General features: G+C 39.3%; 1 protein-coding gene across 3 annotated transcripts in view; it reads left to right on the forward strand.

Annotated features, from left to right (window-relative positions):
* Positions 1-24,635, forward strand: part of RBMS3 (RNA binding motif single stranded interacting protein 3) — a 676,668-nt gene that overhangs the window by 431,831 nt on the left and 220,202 nt on the right. For all 3 annotated transcript variants that reach the window (XM_029940376.1, XM_029940377.1, XM_029940379.1), the window contains exon 6: positions 11,910-11,989. In XM_029940376.1, coding sequence (XP_029796236.1) covers positions 11,910-11,989 — 80 coding nt within the window. The remainder of the gene's footprint in view (positions 1-11,909; positions 11,990-24,635) is intronic.

The following is a 24,635-nucleotide window of genomic DNA, read 5'->3' on the forward strand; positions in this document are numbered from 1 at the left end:
CCTGAGCCAAAGTCAGATGCTCAACTGACTGAGCCACCCAGGTATCCCTATGTCTTAACAAGCACTTTAGGTGACCCTCATGCTCTCTAAACTTTGAGAAGCATTGCCTTAGGACATTAGGACTGGTTCTCAAATCATCTAGAAGGCCTGCGAACTCTCAAATTGCTGGACTTCATTCTTAGACATTTTTCTCGCTGGAGTTGACTCCTGCTGATATCCCCCATCACACTGCAGCACTTTCTCACACGCACAAGTCATGAATCCATCTCCCTTCCTGTCCTTCAAGTGTAGGGACTCTGTCATGTTCTTCTTCCTGTCTCTTCCAGCACCTAGAATGTTGTCTGACACATAATTGATCTTCAGTACATTTTTTCATGATGAACAGATGAAATCACTTCAAGTGTTTTGTTTTTGTTTTTTGTTTGTTTTCGACTATAAGGGTTAGCGGGGAGATAGCATGATAATAAGCCAATTCTGAGATGCGTGTCCTGGAATTTTAGAGGAAACTACAGTCAAATTAGCTCACCTGTTATTGATTTACAAATCGTTTCTTCCTCTAAAAGTTCACGGTGCCAGAGGCACCATTAAAAGAAAATGCTTTTTTGATTGGGAGAACAGTCGGCCTGTAATTGTGCCTGGTAAATCATAGGTATCTCTTGAATTTATGACTCTCTTAATTCACATAACCTGAATACATTTTATCAGAAGGCTTCACTTTGAATATCATCCTTGGTCACTTCTAACCACTGGATGCGGTCCTTGATTCATGTGCAAGAGATCCTAAAATTCTTTAACTAGAAAGAACCCCCCCTCCATTATTATTTTACTTGCAAGCTCTCCATTAATCTTCTCTGATAACCATCTCTTCAAAGCAAACGTAGTATCTTCATTTTATATTTAAAACACTGAACTTCAAAACCTAGATTTGAATGCCAATAAGGTGCACAGACAGCACAATTATAGACTTTTCAAAGTTCCAGAAGCATGAGCCATATGTCTGAAATTACAGACATTTTATTTTATTTTTTATGTTTCTTTATGTTTTTGGGTTTTGTGTGTGTGTGTGTTTGTTTTCTTTCTTTTTTCTACTCTCTTGTAACTTAAAACAATTTTGCAAGATCCACCACCCTCTGGGCAGCGTTTTATAGCCAAGTCATAAACTCTAAAAACAGCAGTTTATGGTGGGAATGCTGAAAGTCAGACCCACTACTGCCGTGCTCACGAGTGCCAACAGCCTACCTTGCCTTCCAGGGAGAGGATCAGAGCATAAATCAGCCTGAGGCTAGAGGGACATGACTGTGTCACGTTATCCATTTCCCATTCCCAGAAACATGAGACCATTTGTCTAACAAAAATCACATTGAAAGAGTGTTACGTGAGGCCGGTGAAGAATGACCCAAGGTGCAGAAGGGATGGGGGGTAAACATTCACAATTAATCCAGCTTCAACATCTGGGAACATAGACCCTCTTGAAGCAACGCATTTACTGTCCCCTGGTGAGCTAAAGAGCGTGAGATCGCTGAGCACAGAGACCTTTGTATTTTGCAGTATTTGTCACCCCTCCTCAGTACTCTTAATTTGATTCTCATGGAGTTTTGTTTGAACGGCTTTTAACATATGGGCAGCCCTGTGTTCTACCCCCTCCTGACTGCATGAACACAGTTTCCAATTAAATAATTTCAGTTCTTTCTTTTTGTGATACAAAACTAAATAAATAAATAATTATGGTTATAGGCAGACAAATGCCAGCCTGATTATTAAAAATTTGTTATGAATAGCAAGCTAAAAATATTCTTTCCGTATTTTCTTTTCTTAGTGTTGAATATCGTTAAAATTGTATTGACTCGCCTTCTGCTCCCTGATACTTCTTGCTCCCTATCTGTTCCCACCTCATGAAATATGGTGAAACTTTGATTCAGAATAGGCATAATGAACAGATGGGAATGTAAAAAAATCACAAGGCAAATACCAAGGCTTCTTTTGTAGGCAACTATATGACTCTGTAAAATGGCCATCAAGTTATCTAATTGTGTTTTCATCATGAGCTATGTGTTTTGGTCATATCCACCTTCAGTGAATCTTTGTGTTAAAACTTCCCCCTTGCTGTTTTGGCAATAGTTTTGCCTTTACTACTTCAAACCTATATGGAAAGAGGACATCGAATAGAAGCAAAGAAAATCTGTAAAGTGTAAATGTAGTAATTAGTAATCTCCAAGCCACAGCTGTGTTTTCATAAAAAGAGGTTACAGTATTTGCTGAGATTGAAGAGAATAAAGGCTGTTACTCCTTGCAGTAACTTTATTTTTTTTTTTGTTCATTGTTTTCTATAACTTTATTTCATTTATTTTGAGAAACTGAGAGAGAGCACAGGAGACCCAGAGAGATCGAGAGAGAATCCCAAGCAGACTCCACACTGGCAGCACAGAGCCCAATCTCATGAACCATGAGATCATGACCTGAGCAGAAATCAAGAGTCAGAGGTTTAACCTACTGAGCCACCCAGGTGCCCCAACTCCTTTCAGTAATTTTAATTCTTCACCTAATTGCCAGAAAATGTGATCCACTGGAGAGTAAACTCTTGGTCCATCCTCAGCTTTTCAATCTTTGTTCTCATTTTATGTGTTTCTTCCTTTATATCCATCAGTTTCTGCCCGTTGTTTCTTTCTCTTTATTCACCATCAATAAAGCACGATCATGGCTAGAGATATGGGAGAACATTCTGTTTCTTTTCCATATATTCAGAGCCCTGGATTTCAAGACCCAAACCAACCAATGAACCAACCAACCAACCAACCAACCAACCAGTCAACCAACCAAAGAAACAAGCAAATGAATACAATTGCATCAAATCATCTATAATTTTGAAATCTCCTGGACTCAACTCATGGCTTTCTAAAAATTTAGAGAATGAGGGAAAACATATACTTTATTGTTTTATCATCATAAAGTGAAATGACTAGATCCCAAAGATCATCCTCTGTGGGATGAGAGGAGAGTTCTGCATATTATTTCGTCATGTAAAACTAAAATTGGAGAAGGTTGTTACCTTGAGGTTGGAAGCAGTAACCATTGAGTGTACTCAGGGCCTGTAAGATTTCTCTGCTCTGAACCCATAATGGGGACTCCTGGGCCATTGGAAGGCTCTGGGCATATGAGGTAGGTTGTCTGCTTCCTGCCAATCTTTAAGAAAGACTGGAAAACATCACTTGGACTCACAAGTGTGAGTCTTTTTATTTAGCATCTTTCCTATATTCTCAGCTTTCTGTGAGTTGGATCAACCCGTTCACTCACTCTGTGTGATTATGAACATAGCTTCATGGGTCAGAAATAACTTAGCTGCGTCTTAGTTCTGTACCTCCTATCTATGTTCTTGGACAAGGTACTCTCTGAGCCTCCTTTTTCTGATACGTAAAATGTATTTATTCATTCATTGATTTCACCCAATAAATATGTCTTGGGCACTATAATATACCAGTAGTTGTTCTAGATATAAAACCAAAATCAAACAGAGAGGTACATTAGAGACTATGGCAGAATGAGAGGCTAGAAGCCAGAGATAGGAAACTTCTCTGAGGGGACAGCATTGAAGCTGAGATACAGATGATAAGGAACAGCATATGAGCCTCTTGGTGAGGTTGGACAGGGAACCTTGTCAAAGCGAAAAGGTGATCAGAGATCTGAGGTGGGAGCCAAGTTTGGCATGTGTAAGAAACAGGAAGAAAGCAAAATTGCTATTTCATAGAGGAAAGAAAAGAGATCTAACAGATAATAATATCTAGGAATCAAATGGGCCTACAGCTCAAAGAGATTAATTAAGTGATAAAGAATTCCAGTGCCGTTTAGTGGTCGGATTTTTCTAGATCTGAATACACTCTACTTAACAATTCCTCCTTTATTTCAGCTTTAATGTTTTCAATTTAGTGTTCTTCCATTTCTATACCAAAACTTCTTTTGAAAACATTAACCTATAGTTAAAAGACAGATTTAGGTTATGATGTCAACCGGAGGTAGGCAGATAATCTAAGAAACAAGCAGTTCCCAGACAGAGTGGAAAAGAAACCTTCCCCCACCCACCCTTACATTTTTCTTGAAACACATGGCCTCCAGGATGATTTTGTTTCTCGAGCCTTGATAGTTTTATGGCATAGCCATCGGCATGCTGGCTGCACACAGAATTTCACCCCCAAATGATTCAACTGAAGAGACTAGAATGAAGCAGTGTTTACAAAAGTGTGGGTAGAAGGCAGGGATCTGACAAAGGATGTTGAGAAACGCGGAGATGCCCAGAAGGAAGCTCTGACTACCCTGTGAGCACTGAAGGCAGGTGCAGGAGTGCTCCCAGTGGCAGCAAGACCCAGAGCCCTGGAGGAGGGGCTGCCTGGAGCAGCTGGAGACGGGAGAGATGCAATCCAGGCCAGAGAGACAGTGCCAAGGCAAAGAGAGAATAAGGAGAAACCGGCCGGACTTCTCTCTCTACCCCCACCAGGCCCCCAGTGACTCAACCCAGTGAAAACCTGTCACATAAAAGAGCTAAGACAATACTTTTCATAAATGGATCACTTCTTTGAGGCATAGAGCAAATAAGACATGAAGATGGGCAAACAGAAAACACACGGATAAATGGATTATTTTTCTTTCCCCTTGACTTCACTAATGAAAAAAAAAAGGAAAGAAAAAGTAGTGCAAGGTCAATGATAACTAAGCATCTGCTACTTTACCTTAACATTGGCAGTTGATAGAGGTTGGTAGGAATGATGGTACATTGGCTCTGTTGAAAGAAAGTAGCTCTTCAGGGTGACTGGATGCCTGAGTCAGTTAAGCGTCCAACTTCACATCAGGTCGTGTTCTCATGATTGATGAGTTCGAGCCCCACATCAGGCTCTATGCTGACAGCTCAGAGCCTGCAGCCTGCTTCAGATTCTCTGTGTGTGTGTCTCTCTCTGCCCTTCCCTTGCTCACACTCTTTCTTTCTTTCTCAAAGATAATAAATAAAGACTAAAAAATTAAAAAAAAAAAGAAAGCAGCTGTTCAACTTTAGTTCATGGTTGTCACGATGTCTTTTTTTTCTGCCATCACTTCTAAAACCAAATGTGTGGGTTTTTCTAAAAACAAGTGCATGTTGTTTTACATATCAGTCCTCCAAGTATCTGACACCAGCTGAGTGTCCTACAATTCAATTCAATTCTAACACTAATCTGTAGAGTTATTATCAGACCTCACAGGTTTAAAGGCTCAGTCCCACAAGACTATCCTCACTTCAGACCCCAGCCCCAAAGAGTGAGAGCTACTCATATTTCTACCAAGCCAACTATATAGTTCAGGGGTTCCTTGACCCCCTTGGGTTTGATGTTTCACTAGAACAACTGCAGAGCTCATGAAAATACTTTACTTATATATATACTAGTGTATTACAAGGGATACAACTCAGGAACAGCCAAAAGAGATGTAAAGGACAAGGTATGGGGTCTCAGTAGTGGCTCTGTGTCCTCCCTGGGTGCACCAACCACCCAGCAAATCAGTGTATTCACCAACCCAGAAGCCCTTTGAAGTCTGTTGTTCAGTGATTATTACGGAGGTTTTATTGCATGAGCGTGGTTGACTCATTTAGTGGCCACTGATGAATGAGCTCTATCTCTAACTCTTCTGCCATCCCCCGGGGTAGGGAGTGGGGCTGAAGGCTCCAAACCTCCAATCATTTTGCCTTTGTGGTGATCAGCCCTCTTCTGCATCTATCTAGGGGTCCCATCTTGAGTCATCTCGGTAACATAAACTCAGGTATAGCCAAAAGGGTCTCGTTATAAGGACATTCCTATCACCACAGGTTTTAGGAGTTCTGTGTCAGAAACCAGGGGCAAAGACTAAATTGAGGTTTACTGTGCCATAGTTGCCAGGCAGAAAACATGAAACAGTTGATCTTATCTTTCAAGAGGAATCAGAAATCCACATTTTCATGTAAAGTCTCCCAATCATTAAATGTTGACAACCATTTCAGAATCTTTAAAACTTTTTTGTAGTCCAAACAAAACATACCTGAAGGCTGGATTTGGCCCATGATTTCTAGTTTGAGACATGTGACAAACAGCTCCAGAAGAGGCATTTTCAGCCCTGACTATCCACTGGAATGAATCATCTGGGTACCTTCCAAAAACATGTACCTGGACTTCATGTACCTTAACTTCAAGCAATTAAGTTAGACTCTCGGCCCATATATTGATAATTTTAAAAATAGTTTGCTGATAATTTTAACAAACAATCATTTTTGTTTATTTTTGTTAAAGTTTATTTATTTTGGTTGCAGAGAGAGAATCCAAAGTAGGCTCCATGCTGTCAGTCCCAATAGCAGGGCTCAAACCCATGAATCATGAGATCATGACCTGAGCTGAAATCAAGACTGGGTCGCCTAACCAACTGAGCCACCCAGACGCCCCTATGGTCATTTTATTTATTTATTTTTAATGTTTATTTATTTATTTTGAGAGAGACAGAGATAGCACTAGTGGAGAAGGGCACATAAAGGGGGAGAGAGAGAATCCCTCACAGACTTCATGCTGCCAGTGCAGGGCCTGAGGCGGGGTTTGAACCCACAAAACCATAAAATCATGACCTGGGCAGAAACCAAGAGTTGAATGCCTAACTGAGCCATCCAAGCACACCTTCCCCCCATCCCCCAGCCCTACAGTCATTTTAAATAAACATCTATTTTGGAATAAGTTTAACAGAAAAGTGACAAGGGTAAAAGAATACACCACACCCATTCTCCCCATTGTTAACACCTTACATTAATTACCATGCTACATATATCAAAATTAAGAAACTGACATTGGTATATTACTATTACATAAACTCCAGACTTTATTTAGATTTCACCAATATTTCCACTGATGTCCTTTTTGTGTCTTAGAGTCCAATCCAGGGTACCATTTTTGTATTTAGTTGTCATGCCTCATCAGTCTGCTATGGTTTGTGACAATTTCAGGCTTTCCTTGTTTTTCCTGAGTAGTACTAGCCAGGTGTTCTAGGAATGTCTCCAGATCTGGATTAGTCTGTTTTTCTCATGATAGGATCCATATTATGTATAGAGTTTTGGAAAGAACACCAAAGACGTGAAGTGCCCTTCTAGTCCCATCAAATCAAAGTCCTATTTCCTTTTATGAGAACAGCTGCTCCAGTTAGTATAGGTTGGATGGGATGGAGGAAGCAAGATCTATCCAGCATCAGGACACATTAAAGTAGACAAGTGCGGGAAATCAAGAAGGATAGTGGGGGCCAGCAATGGAGCTCCATCTCGCCCAAGTGAGCCATCTGAATTGAGAGTCAAGAGACAAAGCTTCTAGTCCAGGCTCATCCGCTGACTATTCTTTCGAAAAGACAGTTAGTGTTAGTTTCTTCATCTGCACAATTGAGAAGTTGATATCTTGATTCTAGAACTCTGGAGTGGGTTTTAATTAGTCAAATAGTATCCATAGTTTTGTTTCCTAAGAGGAGTGTGTTGTAATGCTGAGTAAGACACTACCCAACTGTCTGGCTGTCGGCAAAGGACAATGGGAGGAGTCCCCTCTGCTTCATTATTAAGCATTTATAACACTTTTAATGTCAAGCACCTGGCAGGTAGAGCACAAATTGCAAAAACTAGAGCAATAATTGCGAAAACTAAGAAAATGCAACTCATTCATTCATCTTTGTTCCTGGGACTCAACTGTTCGTCTTTCCATTACAATAAATTAAGCAGTCAATGACGTAATTTATTTTTGAAATCTCAGAAGGAGTGCACATTTTGGTACTTTTTAAAACTCTGTTAACATTGACCCTTTGCACAGCTCCAACCGGATTTAGATGTATGACTGGCTTGCAGTGTCGGGGATATTTAAGTTGCCAATAATTTGTACAGAGCCTGTGATTGCAAAACCACAAAGATTTCACAAGAGCGGACACCTCTAATTAACCAAACTGAGTGGCGGACGGGATTTGTTTAAATATATGGTTAATAATGCTTACTGCTTGAAGATTCTCTGTTGAGGTGAGATAGGTGGGCTGCAGATGGGTTTTGCAAAGTTCTTTTCCGCCTCTGTGGGTTAAGTCGGACCCAGAACATTCTACTAATATTGGATCAAGCTCTCTTCTGATGCAATTTGCCTGTGGGAATTGTATTGGCTGTGAAACGGGCTCCCCTTAGTAACTGTTGTAAAAAAAAATTTTTTTTTAATCACAATTCTGTGGTTTGTTTTGAATGACTGAAGCCAGGTTCCTAGGCACTGAGACAAGAAAGAATGTCAAACGGGACCTTTAATGTGTATTTATATTTAAACATCAGACCTAATAGAAAACCCTGAAGCTTTATACAATGACTGGAGCCTTGTAAGAACCTAATTAATGTATCTTCGGGTGAATGGTTGGCCCGGCACGCGAGCTGCCCCGAGGTACTCAAGGGGGTTCAGGTACCGCCTGGGAAGAATAGATGCGGTTGTAGTGATTCAGTGGCCCTTCTGAAAGCGACCTGTAAAGGCGGCTTTGTCTGGCATGCCGCCTTTTCAGACTCACTTGATAATGCTAGTGTCAGTTTCAACTCAAGCGTGGGCCAGATTGCAGATAGCTTGAGCTGGCATTTCAAAGTGGTTAATTGTGAAACTTGAGAAGAGAATGGACACATTCTTCCTAAGGTGGCTATTCAAATGCAGTGTCCTCCCCACTAGAGCTCCAGCCTCACTTTTGTTCTGTTCCCACATAAAATGCAAGAGGAACGCTGAGCCTTTCCCTTGGTAGCTCCTCGATCTCCTCCTTTGCCTTGCCTTGTTAAAATGCGCCCCGTGCATTAAAATGAAATTGTCACTGCTGGGTGGTGCAGCATAACACGGTTTGACACTAAGCGCCGGCAGCTACAGAAAACAGACTTTTATTGCATTTATTCTTTCAGAGACGGGAGTCTCTAAAGGCTCACTGCAGACATTCACTTAGTTAAATCTGAATGAAGCCAAAGTGAACAATCTAGCTGCTGTCTTTGTGTTACTAGAAACAGCCCCCATCCGGCTTGAGAGGGCTGTAAAATCGTCTTAAGAAAAGATGATCGTACTTAGAATCCAAAAGGGAAGACTTGAGGCTTTCAATCCAGAGCAAAAATATTTTGGGGGGGGCGGGTAGAGTGGGTGAGCCACCTGAGTTTCTGTTTTCACTTCCTCTGTATTTCCTAAAACACGTTCTATAGAATCAACAAGCCTGTGCGCGCACGCACACACACACATACACACACCCCAATCTAGTTTAGTCTTCATTTAGAATTCCATGTCATTTTAAGACAAAGAGAAAGGATTTGATTTGTAGGACTCTTGCAAGCAAGCTTTAGATTTTTAACTGCCTTTTATCTAGATGAGTATCCAGAGAGAGATTGAGCAGGGAGGGGGCTCTGGGGTATAGCTTTTCATTCTGTAGCTCTCCTGGAATAAAAATTCCATAAAGTAACATCTGTAGTAATTAAGGGCTTACATTTCCTCTCCTATTCATGTCTCTGGTAGGAGGGAAGGTTATTGTCCCTAAGAGACAAGAGATAGTAGATCCTGTGGGAAGACAGAAAGGGCAGAATTAGAAATCTTTGGTTCTGAGAAATGGAAGTTTCCTACTTCCAAAATAATAATAATAATAACAATAACAATAACAAGTTGGAAGATTTACTGTAAAAGATTCCACAGAAGGAAAACCCTGAAAGAGTTAGGAAAATTATACTCCGCTATTCCTAAATATTTGGAATAGAGAAAAGATTCACCTTGCCTCTCTAATCCAAATATCATCTGATTTGGGGGAACTTGTGATTAAGCAGGAAACAAAATGTTCTCTTTGTTTTTATTGTTATTTATTAAAATTGTATGTTATGAAGCTTAAAGAGGCATAAATTGATTCATTCTTCAGATGTTCTTCAAAATACCACCTATGTGGAACCATTGGCCCATTTGATAAATGAATAATAGCCCGTTTGTTTCCTGCACTTTCTAGTGAGTCATTTTAGTTTCCTGTACTTACTTGTCATAGCCGGGCCAGCTATGTAATTTGTAGGACCCTTGTTAGAAAATCATTAAGAATTACAAGATGGTGCCAGCAGAGCTTTAAAGCAAGTCTAGGGGCGCCTGGGTGGCTCAGTCGGCTAAGCCTCCGACTTCGGCTCAGGTCAGATCTCACGTTTGTGGGTCCGAGCCCCGCGTCAGGCTCTGTGCTAACAGCTCGCTCAGAGCCTGGAGCCTGCTTCCGGTTCTGTGTCTCCTTCTCTCTCTGCCCCTCCCCCTCTCATGCTCTGTCTCTCTCTGTATCAAAAATAAATAAAACATTAAAAAAAAATTAAAGCAAGTCTAGGCTTGTTCTAAGTCTCGGGCTCTGTGGTTGTGCACTCATCTCACACCTGGGAAGTCAGTTTGCTTGGTAAGTAGAGATTTGCCATGTGTGTCAATACAGAAGAATGTGCCTCCATCCCATGCCTAATGGGAATGTACATCAGAAAAGACCCCGTTTTTTTTTTTTTGAAATTTTGAATCTGAAAATAATTACAGCCCCCCCCCCATTGGAACATGCTTCTGATACTGTCTAGAATTCTTTACCCTGATAATTCCGACGCCCTGTGTGCATCTCTGAGCTTATCTCTGAGAGTTCCATGCTCCCACCCCCTGGAACCTTCCATTCAGGCACAGTGTTCTGCTTAACCCACCCCACCCCCAAAAGGAAACAGGGCCAGGTCAGCTCTCTGCCCTAATGACTTCTCTAAGGGCCATTCTGGCCTTCTGTGCCCACTTCTCAGTGTTTCCCTGATTTCTGGAATTCCTCTCACCTTTGAATTCCTGTAGCTCTAATAAATGTATAACTTATTTGGCATTTGCTTACATACTTTTTCCAGAAAGCAGAAAATCCAAAATTACACTTTGCCTTTTAAACAAATTTCACACATTTCATACACATTCTTTCATATGTGTGTGAGCTGCTTTGTAAATTTGTATTTGCCTCTAGTGTACTGTTTGGGGGCTTTAATTTCTGTTAATCAGAATCAGCCCTTTAATTTTTATCTTCCCCATCCAATGTTATAAAATAATAAAGCCCAGCTATAGTTAATTATTTAGAAAATGTTGCCAATCCTAGTCTACTTAGGATGGGGCAACACTGCCAATATCGACATTAGGATGGTAGAGTTCAAAATGCTCATTCATTAACTTGCAAAGTGAGATGGCAGGATTTGGCTCCAGAACCCACTTCAGGAATATTGATATCTAGTATGAAAAGTAGAGGATTTTCCAAAATTCAAAATTAAGGAAGTTCAGGACCTAAAGTTTATGTGTTTATGTTCTCCTCTCACATTCCGGGTGCCTAAGAATTCTCTTTTGTACCTTCACCCCGTGGAATTTCAGTAAAAGCATCAAGATGCTGATAGTAACGCTACTGTATTAATTGTTGTTTTACACTGCAAGCATCTCCTGTTTTGTGAAGTCCTCGGCACAATCGCACAGTAGCTGTTCAGCGTTGGTGTAAGACAAGCCTCTGTTAAAATCTCAACTTCCGCTCTTATTGGCAAGGTAGTTCATCTGTGTAAGCCTCCGCGCCTTCGCTGCGTAGAGCAGCAAGACCTCCCTTTCAGTTTTGCTACGTCAGACATTCAACAGATATTTACGGAGCACTTTCAATCGCCAGACATTGTTCTGTGAATTAAATAAGATCCTGTCTCAGTATTACATCTAAGAGAGGACTCTACATAGACTCACACACCTAGGCAACTTTCGGTGCAGTAAGTGACTTTCAGTGCAGTAAGTGGTGACAGTTCTGGTAGAATTCTCAAATCAAGCTTTGCCATGGCTTTCCCATTTTCCTTTTCCTTTTTATTTACTTTTCCTGAATGTGCACAACTGTATGAAGGTATGTGATCTCCTGTTTACCTCTTTTTCCAGAATGGAGTCTACTGAAAAATGTGAAGTGGTAATCCAACATTTTAATGGAAAATATCTGAAAACACCACCAGGCATCCCAGGTAGGAAATCATGGACTTGTGTCTAAGCTTATTGCTAGTGTTGGAATGAGTACATGGTAAAGCCCTTGGTTGGTCCCTGGGAAGGAAAAGGAAAAGGTTGCTTTGGTAACTGTGCATTTATTAATAGTATGTAGCAGCCCATCTTTCTCAAAACTACCAAAGCCTTCTTGGTGTTTCTTCTTTGGCCTTTCTTTTGAATCTCCGCTGATTGTTGCCTATAGTGGATTAGAAGAAAAACATAGCAAAGAATGGTTTAAAATCACTTCAAGTGAAGGCAGTATGGGACTCCTGTCATTAATGTGGGTATCTTGATTTCTATTTTATATCTCAACAGTAATAGTCACAGTGGAGTACACAGACTGATGCCAGCTTCCAGATATTTCCTACCAGTTCATCACAAGAAGGGTAGAAAAAGTGAGAGTCAGCATTTAGAAACTTTTATAACAATTTGACATTGCCATGAAATCTGAATGCATAATTTCATATTTAAAAAATATCAGTTATTGATGTTTTGAATTTTATTAACTGTCCATTTATCAGAGATAGTTTGAGAAGCACCAACCTTGACTGTCCCAGAGCATTTCACATTGCCCATGGCAAAATTCTTAAGCTTTTATGCACATCAGAAGACTATCTAACTTTATGCTATTACAGATTACATTCATTATAAAGAATTGAATACATCATATGTGTCAGGACTTAAGCTAGCAATGTCTCAACTTGATATTAATCTGGTAGTAGTATAGATGGAAACTACTTAATATTAAATAAGTAAATTTAAAAATATACCTTACTCATGCATAAAAATATCAGAGATTGGATGTAGTGCTAAAAAAAGAAGAATTATAATGAGTAGATAAAGAAATGTCTGATTAATGCATATTGGTTTATCGGTTGCTCTTTTGTTTTCAGTGATTCTCCGGTGGGATATGTGACCTTCTCAGTCTTATAGTCGTTTCCTTTTTATTTTTCTTAAGCTGAACTTCTATAGTGTTTACTAGGTAATGTGTTTTCTATTTAAAACCATAGTTAGGGAGTTCAGGGGTTGAACATTTCAGTTCCTTAAAATGGATTGAGTTTACAGAGAAGAGGAATTCTGAACAAAAAGAGAAGTATTTTTGTAGAGGGGTGGGGGTCAGGGTTCATTTGGGGAGTGTGTTGGGAAGAGCCCCTTCAGACGCTCACTTAGATGATCTGGAAAATCCGAAGTAGCATTTCTGGTAAATCAGAGAGTGCACACAGAGCTCAGCCTCTGCCTCGATTTGGTTAGCTTCCATGCATAACATTCCCTTGAGAACCAGCTGCATTATGATCCAATTGGAGACATATGGTGTTGTTAAGAAAAGAGTTAGCAGTTTTCATCTCAGCATGTAAGCTGCCCTTGCATTTTAGGAGAAATACTTTTTTTTTTTCCTTTTAGCATAAAAGACACTTTAAGACACTGCTCAGACCCACCACTGAATAAAGGAGTTGCATTGTTAGAGGATTCTCCCCCTTCCTTACCCACTTTATCCTGTCTATAAGGAGGCAGTCAAACAAAGTGTGAATGAGATGGTTATTAAAAAAATAAGAATGAGCAAATTATATAGAAATTATTGTTGATTCAAGTTTTAGCACATCTCAGTGTTTTTCTTAGGTTTCTTCATTTTCCGAAAAAGACATTGAAATCCTTCTTGACTTGATTGATTTGAAATTGTATTATTTGGTTTTCCCCATAGAATCAGAGCTGACTAGTAGAATTTAACACTAAAGACAAAGAAAGTCACTGCAAATCCCCCAATGTCTGGGCATCCTTCCTGAATACACAGGCTGTGATATCAACCTGTCTAATATCATAGCTACACCCAATGGAAACATTGTGAATAGCAAGAACTTGACTCTGAGTTTCTCAGCCACTTTTATCTCATGGGAACACAAGAGGGAAAATAATTATGCTCAGTTATAAAACTCTTAAAGATATAAGTTTATGCTTCTGAGGTTTGTACTCAGTGTAATAGAATTAGATATGTGATATTGCTCATCATTAGTACTTGAATTTGCTTACTTATGCTTTGAAAGTCAAACGAAGTTTAATAAAAGTTTCAGATGCTATAGGAGATATTTCATCCTTGATATTTAAGTTTGATATGGAATAAAATTAAGACATAATGCAAAACGTGGGAATTTTGGTAGGTCCAGTACTGAAATGCCCTCACTGGGTCATTTATTAAGTCACACGGGGTATAATCAATGAGAGCGTATGCTGTTTGCCTTTACTGGTCCCCACTGCTTATTTGTTGGAGATGACTCAAGTGTTATTTTCAAGAACTCCTATCTTCATCCAATTTTCTACTCTATCTTGAGGACTGCGAGTAGGATGTCATGATGAATGCTGATTTCAAATTGGAAGTGATGTTTTTGATACCTTCCAAAGAAATGACCAATTTCCTAACTTCTTAAATCCTAACGTAGCTTTAAAGAGACTGTCCTTGCTTGTGGGTGTACTAATTTAAAGCCAACTGTAATTGATCTGACCCACCTGCAACTAAAATAGAATTTAAAAAATTAGAAAAATCTCAGTGTTTCACATTATCAGGATTTGGCATCTTTGAATTTAGAAGTTTGTGGTTTTATGGAACCCACACTGATGATTTCAGTGTAATGCTTTAAGGACGTGTGATCGATGGCCCCACAATGACCCTAAGAAAGCTGTGGAAAGGTTTGCATGTTAAGTCAATCATCTTCTCCTACTAGACCACAGCTTTTGTCTTACTCTGAGCAAGTAGAAAACAATTGGTACCAGATTTATATTCTTTACTTCTCCATTTAGGAATGACTTGGGGAAATGTGCACATGTCACTGGGCAAATACAGTGCCATTTTGTTTCTGTTATCCTTGACAATGATTTCTCTTAAAGGAGATACAAAGTTAATTATTTTCCTGAGATCATCTGTTTTCCAAACCCCTACTGTGTCAAGTCTGTAAAAGATTAAAATAAAGTCCAATTCAACCCAAAATTTTGGCATTGCTCTGAATTCGAAATTTTAAAAATATTCAGGATATCTGCAAGGACATGTAACATTGACCACATTTATGTTGCTGCTTCCATTTTGGGTTGTCAGTCTAGCAATAGCTTACTCATTAAATATGATTTATGATGGAATTTAATTTCGATTCCTGCTGAAAGAATATGTGAGTTGGAAGGAGACTTTGTAGATATCTTCTTTTGGTTCATGCTCTCTCTGGGTTCTTCCTTATTATTCATAAAAGACATATTTTTATTGAATACATCAGGGATCATTAATGCATATGAAAGCCTTCAGAACTAGTTCTGTTCACTTTGGATTATAACGTTGTCTCCAGATTTTGGTGACCTGGATCAATGAAGCTAATATACATGCCAAAAAATCAAGTCATTTGGATTCTGGTTTATATGACAGGAAATTAACAAAGAGCAGGCGGCGGTGTTGCTACTTGCAGGTAGGATGGAGAGGCTGGCGTCAATCACATAGCCATCTGCAGAAAGTGATCCTCTAGTAGTTGTTCCTTTCCCTGGAGGGAAAAGAAAACACAGTGTTCCATAAATGTTGCATGTCCTACATATCGATCTTGATGTTTTCTGGACAAAATGAAGGATTGTAAGTTGCTTGCCTGCCTAACCCCAGACATTTCTTTGTCCCGTAATGAATTGCATAGCAACGTTCTACAGCCCCAAAGCGTTTCATTTTTAAACCTCTGGCAAAAGCAAAGGGTAAGTTCCCAGACACTTCTGGGATCTATAGGGCATGAACTTCAAAGGTTCACTTTCAAGGAGCCCCTGGAGCAGAGTGATCCACCATGTGGAAAGGCTTCCACATGTAAGGACATGTATTGATGAGTGGAACACACAGGCTAGTTTGTAGAAAAATAAATCATGTCTTGCTCTCAAGCTAAACTTTTGCCTGTAAGCACATGTTCATATCAATGGAGCTGTCTTTCCAGAAGAAAATGGAATAATCCACTCTTAGTATGACTTTCTTACTCTTTACAGAATTACTTCTAATCCCAATTGAACTTCAAGAAGAAGGAAAAGGTAGAGAGAGAGCTCCCCATTTTTGAGATGTTTTTAATTTTAACAAGTCTTATGATCAAAAGAAATTTAGACAACCAAGTGAATGACAGAGGAACAGTATTTTTCTTTTTTTTTTTAATTTTTTACTGTTATATTTTGAGAGAGAGAGAGAGAGACAGAGAGAAGGAATCTGAAGCAGGCTCTAGGCTACGAGCTGTCATCACAGAGCCCGATGCACGGCTCGAACTCACAAATCACAAGATCATAACCCGAGCTGAAGTCTGACGCTTCACCGACTGAGCCACCCAGGCACCCCAGGAATCAAATTTTTCTAATAAATAAAACGGTGTGCCATATGGAGGCTTTGACATAAATCTTACTCTTTTGTGTTTATCTAAATGAAAAAATGTACATGTGTGTGGATATATATGTATATTCCATGGGAGCATCTGAGGAAAAATATTTAAGGTCTGGTCATTTTTTTTAAAAGAAGGTGAAAAGGAATGTCATTTATTTAAATTTAAAACTTTCCCCAGAGTAAAATCTTAGCAATGTACTTAAATGAAATTTATATTCACTTAAAGACATGGTACACAATTCTGAATAATTAAGCAATAGTCTACACGTTTTTAGCAGGGGAAAATGTTTCAGACCCTCACGATCAGTGTTTCCTCAGTGCTACCTGTCGATTAAGTGCCCGTGTAACAGATATAGTTGTGTGAAAGACAACAAACAGAAAAGTGTAATGTTATCCACTTTAGCAAAAATGTATTTTTATGGTTTTGCTTGGCTGAAGCATTGCCGAACTCTGAGCTTCTCATCTTTGTGAAACCAAAACATCATTTGCATAATAAACTGTGTAAACACTGCCATCCCCAACTGGGTGTCAGTTTCGATTTCTCATTAATAAGAGGATTTTTGCAATATTCAGGAGCTACTTTCTGTGAAGCCTCTCATTTTTATGTCCGGGATGCCTTCCTGATTATTTCTAGGTACCAAATACATAGTTAGTTGCTTCATGATGAAACACTGTTGGAATGTTATTAGTGAACTTTACAGAGTAGCCTGATAATTACATAGTCAATAGAGTCTTAGAATCTGTATGAATTCTATGGATGCAGACTTGATCAATCATTTCTCAACCTTCCTATGGAGCCCCATCTGATACTGTGAAAGCATGAGTTGGTTACTGACTAGATAAGGGAGAAAGTAGACGAAGATGATTCAATTTCTAAATCTGGAAACCGAGCAGCCTGACAGGGAAGGTACAGGGGCACCTTCAGGAGGTTAGAAATGGTTGGCATGGGTTGTGTGCCCCATGCCGCATCCATCTCCTCCTCCCCCTGATTACAGCCACAGAGGGAGTGGGCAGCCTCTGTGTCCTGGAAGCATTCCGTCTGGAGCATCTCCTGAGTCTCTCCACCCTTCTACCTCAGGAAAATATCTATAAACGCTCACCCAACCCAGCATAGATGTTCTGCAAACTTTGGGAGAGTTACCACTTCTGGGGACAACCCTCAGTTAATGGGCTATGGGAGTCAGGGATCAAGATCGAGCCTCTCATCCTTTGGAGAGATGATTCTGAGTCATGTTCTACAAGGTTCCTGGGGGGGTTGTCCACAGTGGTAAAACAAGCTCAGGGAGACTCCTTTATTGGCGTTTCAGGGTTTCTTGCCTTTCGTTTCCCTTTGTATTATATCTTCTTCCTGGTGTCAGCTCCCAATTAAACTGCCACCTTGTCCCAAACTCTGATTTGGGGAAACTCAAATGAGGGTGGATGTTCCCAGAATTGTGATGGGAAACTATGTTTTTATTTAAAATTTTTAACCATTGGAGCGCCTGGGTGGCTCAGTCCGTTGAACATCCAACTCCTGCTTTCAGTCAGGATCTCACGGATCAAGAGTTTGAGCCCTACATTGGGGCTCTCTGCTGACAGCTTAGAGCCTGCTTGGGATTTCTCTCTCCTCTCTCTGCCCCTGAACCCACTTGCTCTCTTTGTCTCCATAAAAAGTAAAAAATAAAAAATAAAAAACAGACACACAAGGACCAAAACAAACAAACAAACAAACACCCACATTTCTGACAATAGAGGAAAGTAGGTCCAGCTAAAGTGGTGAAGGGAATTTTAGAGACCAAAAATGTTGTTTTGGTGATTTTTATTTTTAACAGCAGCACTTATGAACCACATATTTGGATGATAAAGATGAATGGTAGTAGGCACATGGTAAGTCAGGGATTGAATTTAAAAAGAGAGGTATGGAAGAAGGGAAGGACAGAATGCCACCAGTGACACAGTGGGATGGCTGACCATAAAACCACTGAGGATGGGAAGAGGTGGATTGTGGCTGAGTTTGCAGAGAGAATGGAAGACTAGGGAATAGTCATAATGCAGGAAAAGTGAAGGCGGGATGCAAGCATGGAAAATTATGGCCAAAGAGAAAGGAACCTATAGGGTTTGGGTCCTGGATGAATGTGCAGTGGTAGGCGTTGATAATGAGGTCCAGGGAGCAGATGGCTGTTGCTGGCGTAAGAGGAATGGAGATGATCTTCAGCTGGACAATTAGAGGCTTCAGATTAGAGTGTGGGGACACTGCAGATTCCCGTACTTAACTTTCCCTGGTTTTCTCTGAAGCTCTAATTTTCACAGGAGCAGGTGGGAAAGTGTGAGCATTACTGAGGTAACTTTTTGCTTATTTATTTAATTCTCAGTTTTTACTCTGGGGTTGGTGGGGGTTTTTGTTCATTTTTGTTGTTTTTGTTTTTCTATTTTCACTGCTTCAAGAGCTATTGCTCAACTCTGTAGATTTGTGGTAAATGTTCTTTGGAGTTGATGTGCAGTTCCGTGAATTGAATGACCCTCATACTTGTATTTGTTTTAATGAACTTGTTGAGGGTGTGGGGTTGGTACCCAGCTTCTGTGCATCAACAAACTTGGAGGAAAACGTTGAGATAAATCTTTTAATCTTTTCTTATTTGTTGGCAAAGTTTTCGGCAACACGTGTATATCTAAATATACAGAATGCTAAATATTCATGAGAAAAGGAAACTTACTTGGAAAAAGACTCTAGTCACTTTTTGAAAAGCTTTTTTTTTTCTCCCCCCTAAGATTGCTCTTTAAGGTGTTATCCTGGTATGGGGCGCCTAGGTGGCTTAGTCGGTTGAGCATCCAGTCATGATCTCTCGGTTCGTGGGTTTGAGCCCCGCATCAAGCTCTGTACTAACAGCTAGCTCAGAGCCTGGAGGCTGCTTCAGATTCTGTGTCTCCCTCTCTCTCTCTGACCTTCCCCTGCTCAGGCTGTCTCTCTCTCTCTCTCTCTCTCTCTCTCAAAAATAAATAAAACACTAAAAAAATTAAGGTGTTATCCTGGCAGTCTAAATGTTTTTTCTTTAAAGAACTCATTCATTCTCGGACAGTGCAACGGTAAGTTCTGTGTTCTCACATGGCAAGTGGTCTTGCCTAATTTATACTGAAGTTAGGTCTAGATCTAAACTTTCTGCTACTGGGTCTAGTTAAGCACTGTTCCCATGCTGTCCTTTTTTTGCCTCCTTTTTCTATTTTCTCTTCTCCACATAAAAAAAAAAACGTGAATATTGTGACAATAAACAGAAGATCATATTCTCTGCTGGCATACTGTTGCTTCTCCCTGTCCAGAGGAAGTACTACATTGGCTTATTATTTCTACTATAACGCAGTATTTAAAACTGTCATGTTTAATCAATCCGATATGGTCAATATGCTTTGGTGACCATGTATTTTCCATAATTATGTATAAGCACCAACAAGTGCTGGCAGAAGGTGTCCGAAGTTGCCACTTGGCTCCCGAATCTGATTTTTTAAAGGAACTGTAATTTCAGGAAATAGAGAGGATGGATGAAGGGGTTTTCTATACGTCTCCAGAGTTACAAACCATCTCCATCTATTATTTCTAAAATAATCCATTCAGGTCTTCAAAATTTCTGTGCTGAAGATTTCACAGTAAAAACTTACAAAATAAACCATAAAACCTAAATTTTATTTCAAAGCTGATGCCGGGCTTTGCCTTCTGTCGGCATCACTAATGAGTATTAAACCATTTAGTGTCTCTCCGAATGAGTTCTGTTAGCAAGCAGAGGGGTTGAGTGGCCTAAGGCCAATTAAGACACAAGCCATAGAAATGAAGCTCTGAATAATTAAGTGCATTTCTAAATCTGGAATCTCATTTAATAAGATTGATTTAAAAAATGCATTTTAACCAAGTTTTGGATAAATGGATGGTCTCCTGAATTAAATACTTGCCACTGTGTCCTAGTAACCATCCAGAAGCCTACCATGCACACAGCCCATTATTTATGATCTAATATTGAGGATGAAAAGTTTTTAGAACTTGAGAAAATGTTTTAAGAGGAATATACATGAAAACTCTCATTAGGCAAGCTCTGAGCCAGCTATCACTTGTTTATTGTATATCTGTTTTCTCTGATTTTTTTAACTCTTTAAGCCTGTGAATGATGAATCAATTCATTTACTATTATTTTAGTTATTTTTCACTACAGTTAAAAACCCCTTCATAGAAAATTGGCATGCCTATGACCATTTTTTTAAACTTCACGTATTTCAAAGGCACCATTTGTCCCATTAGGTTATACATTTTTCTAAGGACTTTGATGTTTATCTTTCCCTTTACCCTTAATCAATTAGCCTATAAACTCTTTCAATGCAAGGATTGCCCTTTGCTCTTTATGTTTCAAGTGTCTAGCCAATGTCTGTCACAGAAGAGAACTGATAATTATTTGTTAAATAAGTAAATAACTGCTTGGGGTAGACAGAATAATGTTCCCTGTCCCCCAAATATCTCTGTTTCTCCACTACCTGTTTAATATGTTAGGTTCCATGGCAAAGAAGAATTAAGGCTGCACTTGGAATTAAGCTTGCTGATAAACTGACCTTAAAACAGGGAAATTATTCTGTATTAACTAGGTGGACCCCATGTAATTACAAGGGTTCTTAAACGTGGCAGTGAGAGGCAGAAGAAGGGGTCAGAGTGGGACAATATGAGAAGGTCTTGGCCCACCATTGCCGGCCTTGAAAATGGAGGAATGCAGGCAGTCTCTGGAAGCTGAAAAAGGAAATTTTAGGATTCTCTCCTAAAGCTTTCATAAAGGAACTAAACTCAGCCCTATTCACATCCTGATTGTAGCCCAGTGGGACTTCTGACCTACAGAACTGTACGATAGTAAATTTGTGTTGTTTTATGCCCCTAAGTTTTTTGTTAGTTAGCTACCACAACAACAGAAAACTAATACACTAATACAAAACTTCATTAAACTGAGTATCACCCACACTATTTCTAAGTTACATTACTAAACAGCCTCAGGAGCACTTTCTTAGTGTCTCCTATTTTTCTTCTTCTTTGTATCATTTGGGTTGCTTGTATGTTAAACAGAGGGGGAAAGTCTATCTTGTCAATTATCTTGAATTTACAGTTTCTTTGTACTTTCTCATCAGGATATATAGTATGGAAGACGGTTGGACATCTTAAAAGAGAGTCTTTGGGGGTGAATGCTTAGATCTCAGAGCACATTATTTTTGACCCAAAGAAATCAAATATTAATTCAAACTATCTGGTTCCATAAAATACTCCAAGAAAACAATACCAATTGTAAATCTAAATTCATGCATGTCTATCTCTTATTTTTCAACCTTAATACTTGCTTTCAATGGTTCCTGCTATTGAAAGATTTTATGGCTTAGAAGAGATCATAGAGGTTATAGAGCAGATATCAGCTGTAAGTTTTATGATTATATCTAAAGCATAGATGACGTTCCTACTTCAACTTACTGCCCCACTAAATAGAGTACCTTAAAGCTCTTAATGGTTGAGTCCCACATGAAAACTTTGAGACATAAGTAAAAATCCAGGGAGGTAACGGGATTCTTCTTATGAGTTAACAAAGATATCTAGATTATTCTTATTGTTTATGCTGTTAAAAACACCTTTTATTGCATTTACAACAAATGTATTTCTCATCTGAAGGTGTATTACAACCCTGTGCAAGATCAGGAGGCTGTAGGTGTGAAAACATAGTCTTTTCCCCGTGAACTGAGGGTGGGACTTATTGGGGACCAGAAGTTATATTAAACAGCTCTACTAGTTGAGTCACTAAAATGCCCGAAGGTAAATAGAATCAACAGTTGAAGTTAATTTCTAGCTGTTTGTTATTAGAGCAGGTGTTAGCACTTACAGAAGGCTTGCCTGATGTCCTTCAGCCAGCACCTCCCTCTCCTAGATGAATTGGCTTCTGGTTGCTGCAGCCCATTTGTTTATGTGCGAGGAAAGTTGGAAGTGCCCAGGAAGTTACATTCCTGTAGTTAGGCAGCCCTTAAACAATGCTTGACTGGTGTTGGAGTACCCGTAACCCAGTTCTTTAGTTCTTGATGAGAGCACCAGAGTATGACCTACACTATCTCCAAAGTCTCCCTGGCTTTCTGGAAGATGAGCACTCTAGACATACTCCAAGTAAGATAGCTGTTATTGATGGGTAACATTCTTCTTTGGGAAAAGCATGGACAGATTGACTATTGATTAAACATTTGCAAGGGTAGATAGAATTGCAATCACATGTCCTGTGAGTAGACCATTGGTTGGTAGGATGAATTTGGCTAATTGTATGTCTTTATAAAGGCCCATTCAAAAGAATCAAAATTGGGCCAAAATAAGATAATGGGGTTTTCCTACAAAATCTCTTAAAGTACAAAAGCACTAATGCCAAATATTGAAACTAACCTATTTTATGTGCAATCACGTTAAGGTGGGATGATTTTTTTTGAGCCAGACGGTGGTCCAGAGACCTCTGGGGTCCTTGAGACCCTTTCTGGTGGTCTTCAAGGTAAAAATATTTCCATGATCCTGATGCATTATTTTCCCTTTTCACTCTGATTCTTTCATGAGTATAGGGTAGAGTTTCTTAGAAACTATATGATGTGTTATATGAATGAATGCAGAAGCAGATATGAGAGTCCAGCTGTCTTCTATTAAACCTGAAATTATAGGGATTTGCAAAAATATGAAACAAGGCAACTTGTTTTTATTTATTTTGTTTTTGATTTTTTAAAAATAAAAATGTGTCACTTATCATATGGTGGATTTATTATTGCTATTTAACTAGAGTTTAAAAATGGCAAATATCAATAGATATAATCTGTGTCAACAGAAGTTCTGTGGGGTCCGCAATCATTTTTAAGAGCGTAAAGAGGTCCTGAGACAAAAGACAAATAAACAAACACAACTTTGAACGTCACTGATATAAAGCAGAACTTCAGAATCAAGCCCTTTTATCTTCTCATTATTAGAAAAGATTAAGGAAAATAGCCAGGGTAAAGATGAAATTTAAAACATTTTCTCATCTTGGGGCACCTGGGTGGCTCAGTTGGTTATGCATCTGACGTCTGCTCAGGTCATGATTTTGCAATTTTTGAGTTTGAGTCCCACATTGGGCTCTGTGCTGATAGCTCAGAACCTGGAGCCTTCTTTGGATTCTGTGTCTCCTTCTCTCTTTACCCCTCCCCTGCTCACACTCTGTCTCTCTCTCCCTCAAAATAAACAAACAATAAAAAAATTTTTAATTAAAAAAATAAATAAAATGCCCTCTCATCTTTCTGATCTTATTTGGCAAACCTAGATGTGTTCTAGACAGCTATTTTAAGTGGAGAAACTAAAAAGTAAAATGCTATTATATGAATTACATTCGTGGTTTTCTTTTGTGTTGAAGTTCATTTATTTTGAGAGGAAGAGAGTGCACGTGAGTGGGGGTCAGTGCTGAGCCCTGACATGATCTCACAACACAGGATCCTGATCATGAGCTGAGCCAAACTCAAGTCCGTAGCTTAACCAACGGAGCCACTCAGGTGCCCCTACACGACTTTTTTTTTTTTTTTAAATAAGCATGCAGATACCTTAAGCTTTAGTGAGTGTTTGTTTTGGTGTTTTTTGAAATACAGAGGCAGTGGTTATTCTTCTGAACACTTACATTATCCTTAGTGTATAGTTGGACAGGCTACGCGAATGTTTTATTGAAACAGTGTGTGTACACAGCGTGTGTGTTATGCTGAGATAGTGGGAACGTGGCTGTAACTTGTGAGTGGCGTGTGAGTCTGCCCAAGTTTAGGGAGAGTTTAAGACTAGTATCTAAGAGCCACAAGGCGAACCACAGACATGACATGGCAGATGGCATCATCAGAGCTGTTCTGTGTCATTTCTTTTGCTCACTGCTAATTCCATAGAGCGTTTATCTTATGGCTGGACTGCTCCACAGAGTCCTAGGCAGCTCACATACAGGCTTCCAGGCTTGCTGGTTGTAATAAATAATAATAATAATATAGTCACAGTTATTATGATGTATGTAACTAATTGAACACTGTGTATTATTAGTGTTCACATAAAGTCTTAATTTTTTTTCAGAAACAATAAAGTCTCCAATTATGTAATCCCCAAATCATGATTTCCCTAAGCTTATTGCTTCTCTTAACCTAGTATGTAGGGTCTCTAAGAAAAGCATCCTCTTGACCTCCTTTGTAACTTGTTATGATCTTAACCCAACAAATCCATGTAGTGGATGAAAAAATTTAAGATAAAGTTT

This window comes from Suricata suricatta, chromosome 5 (genome assembly GCF_006229205.1).
Source record: "Suricata suricatta isolate VVHF042 chromosome 5, meerkat_22Aug2017_6uvM2_HiC, whole genome shotgun sequence".
NCBI lineage: Eukaryota > Metazoa > Chordata > Mammalia > Carnivora > Herpestidae > Suricata > Suricata suricatta.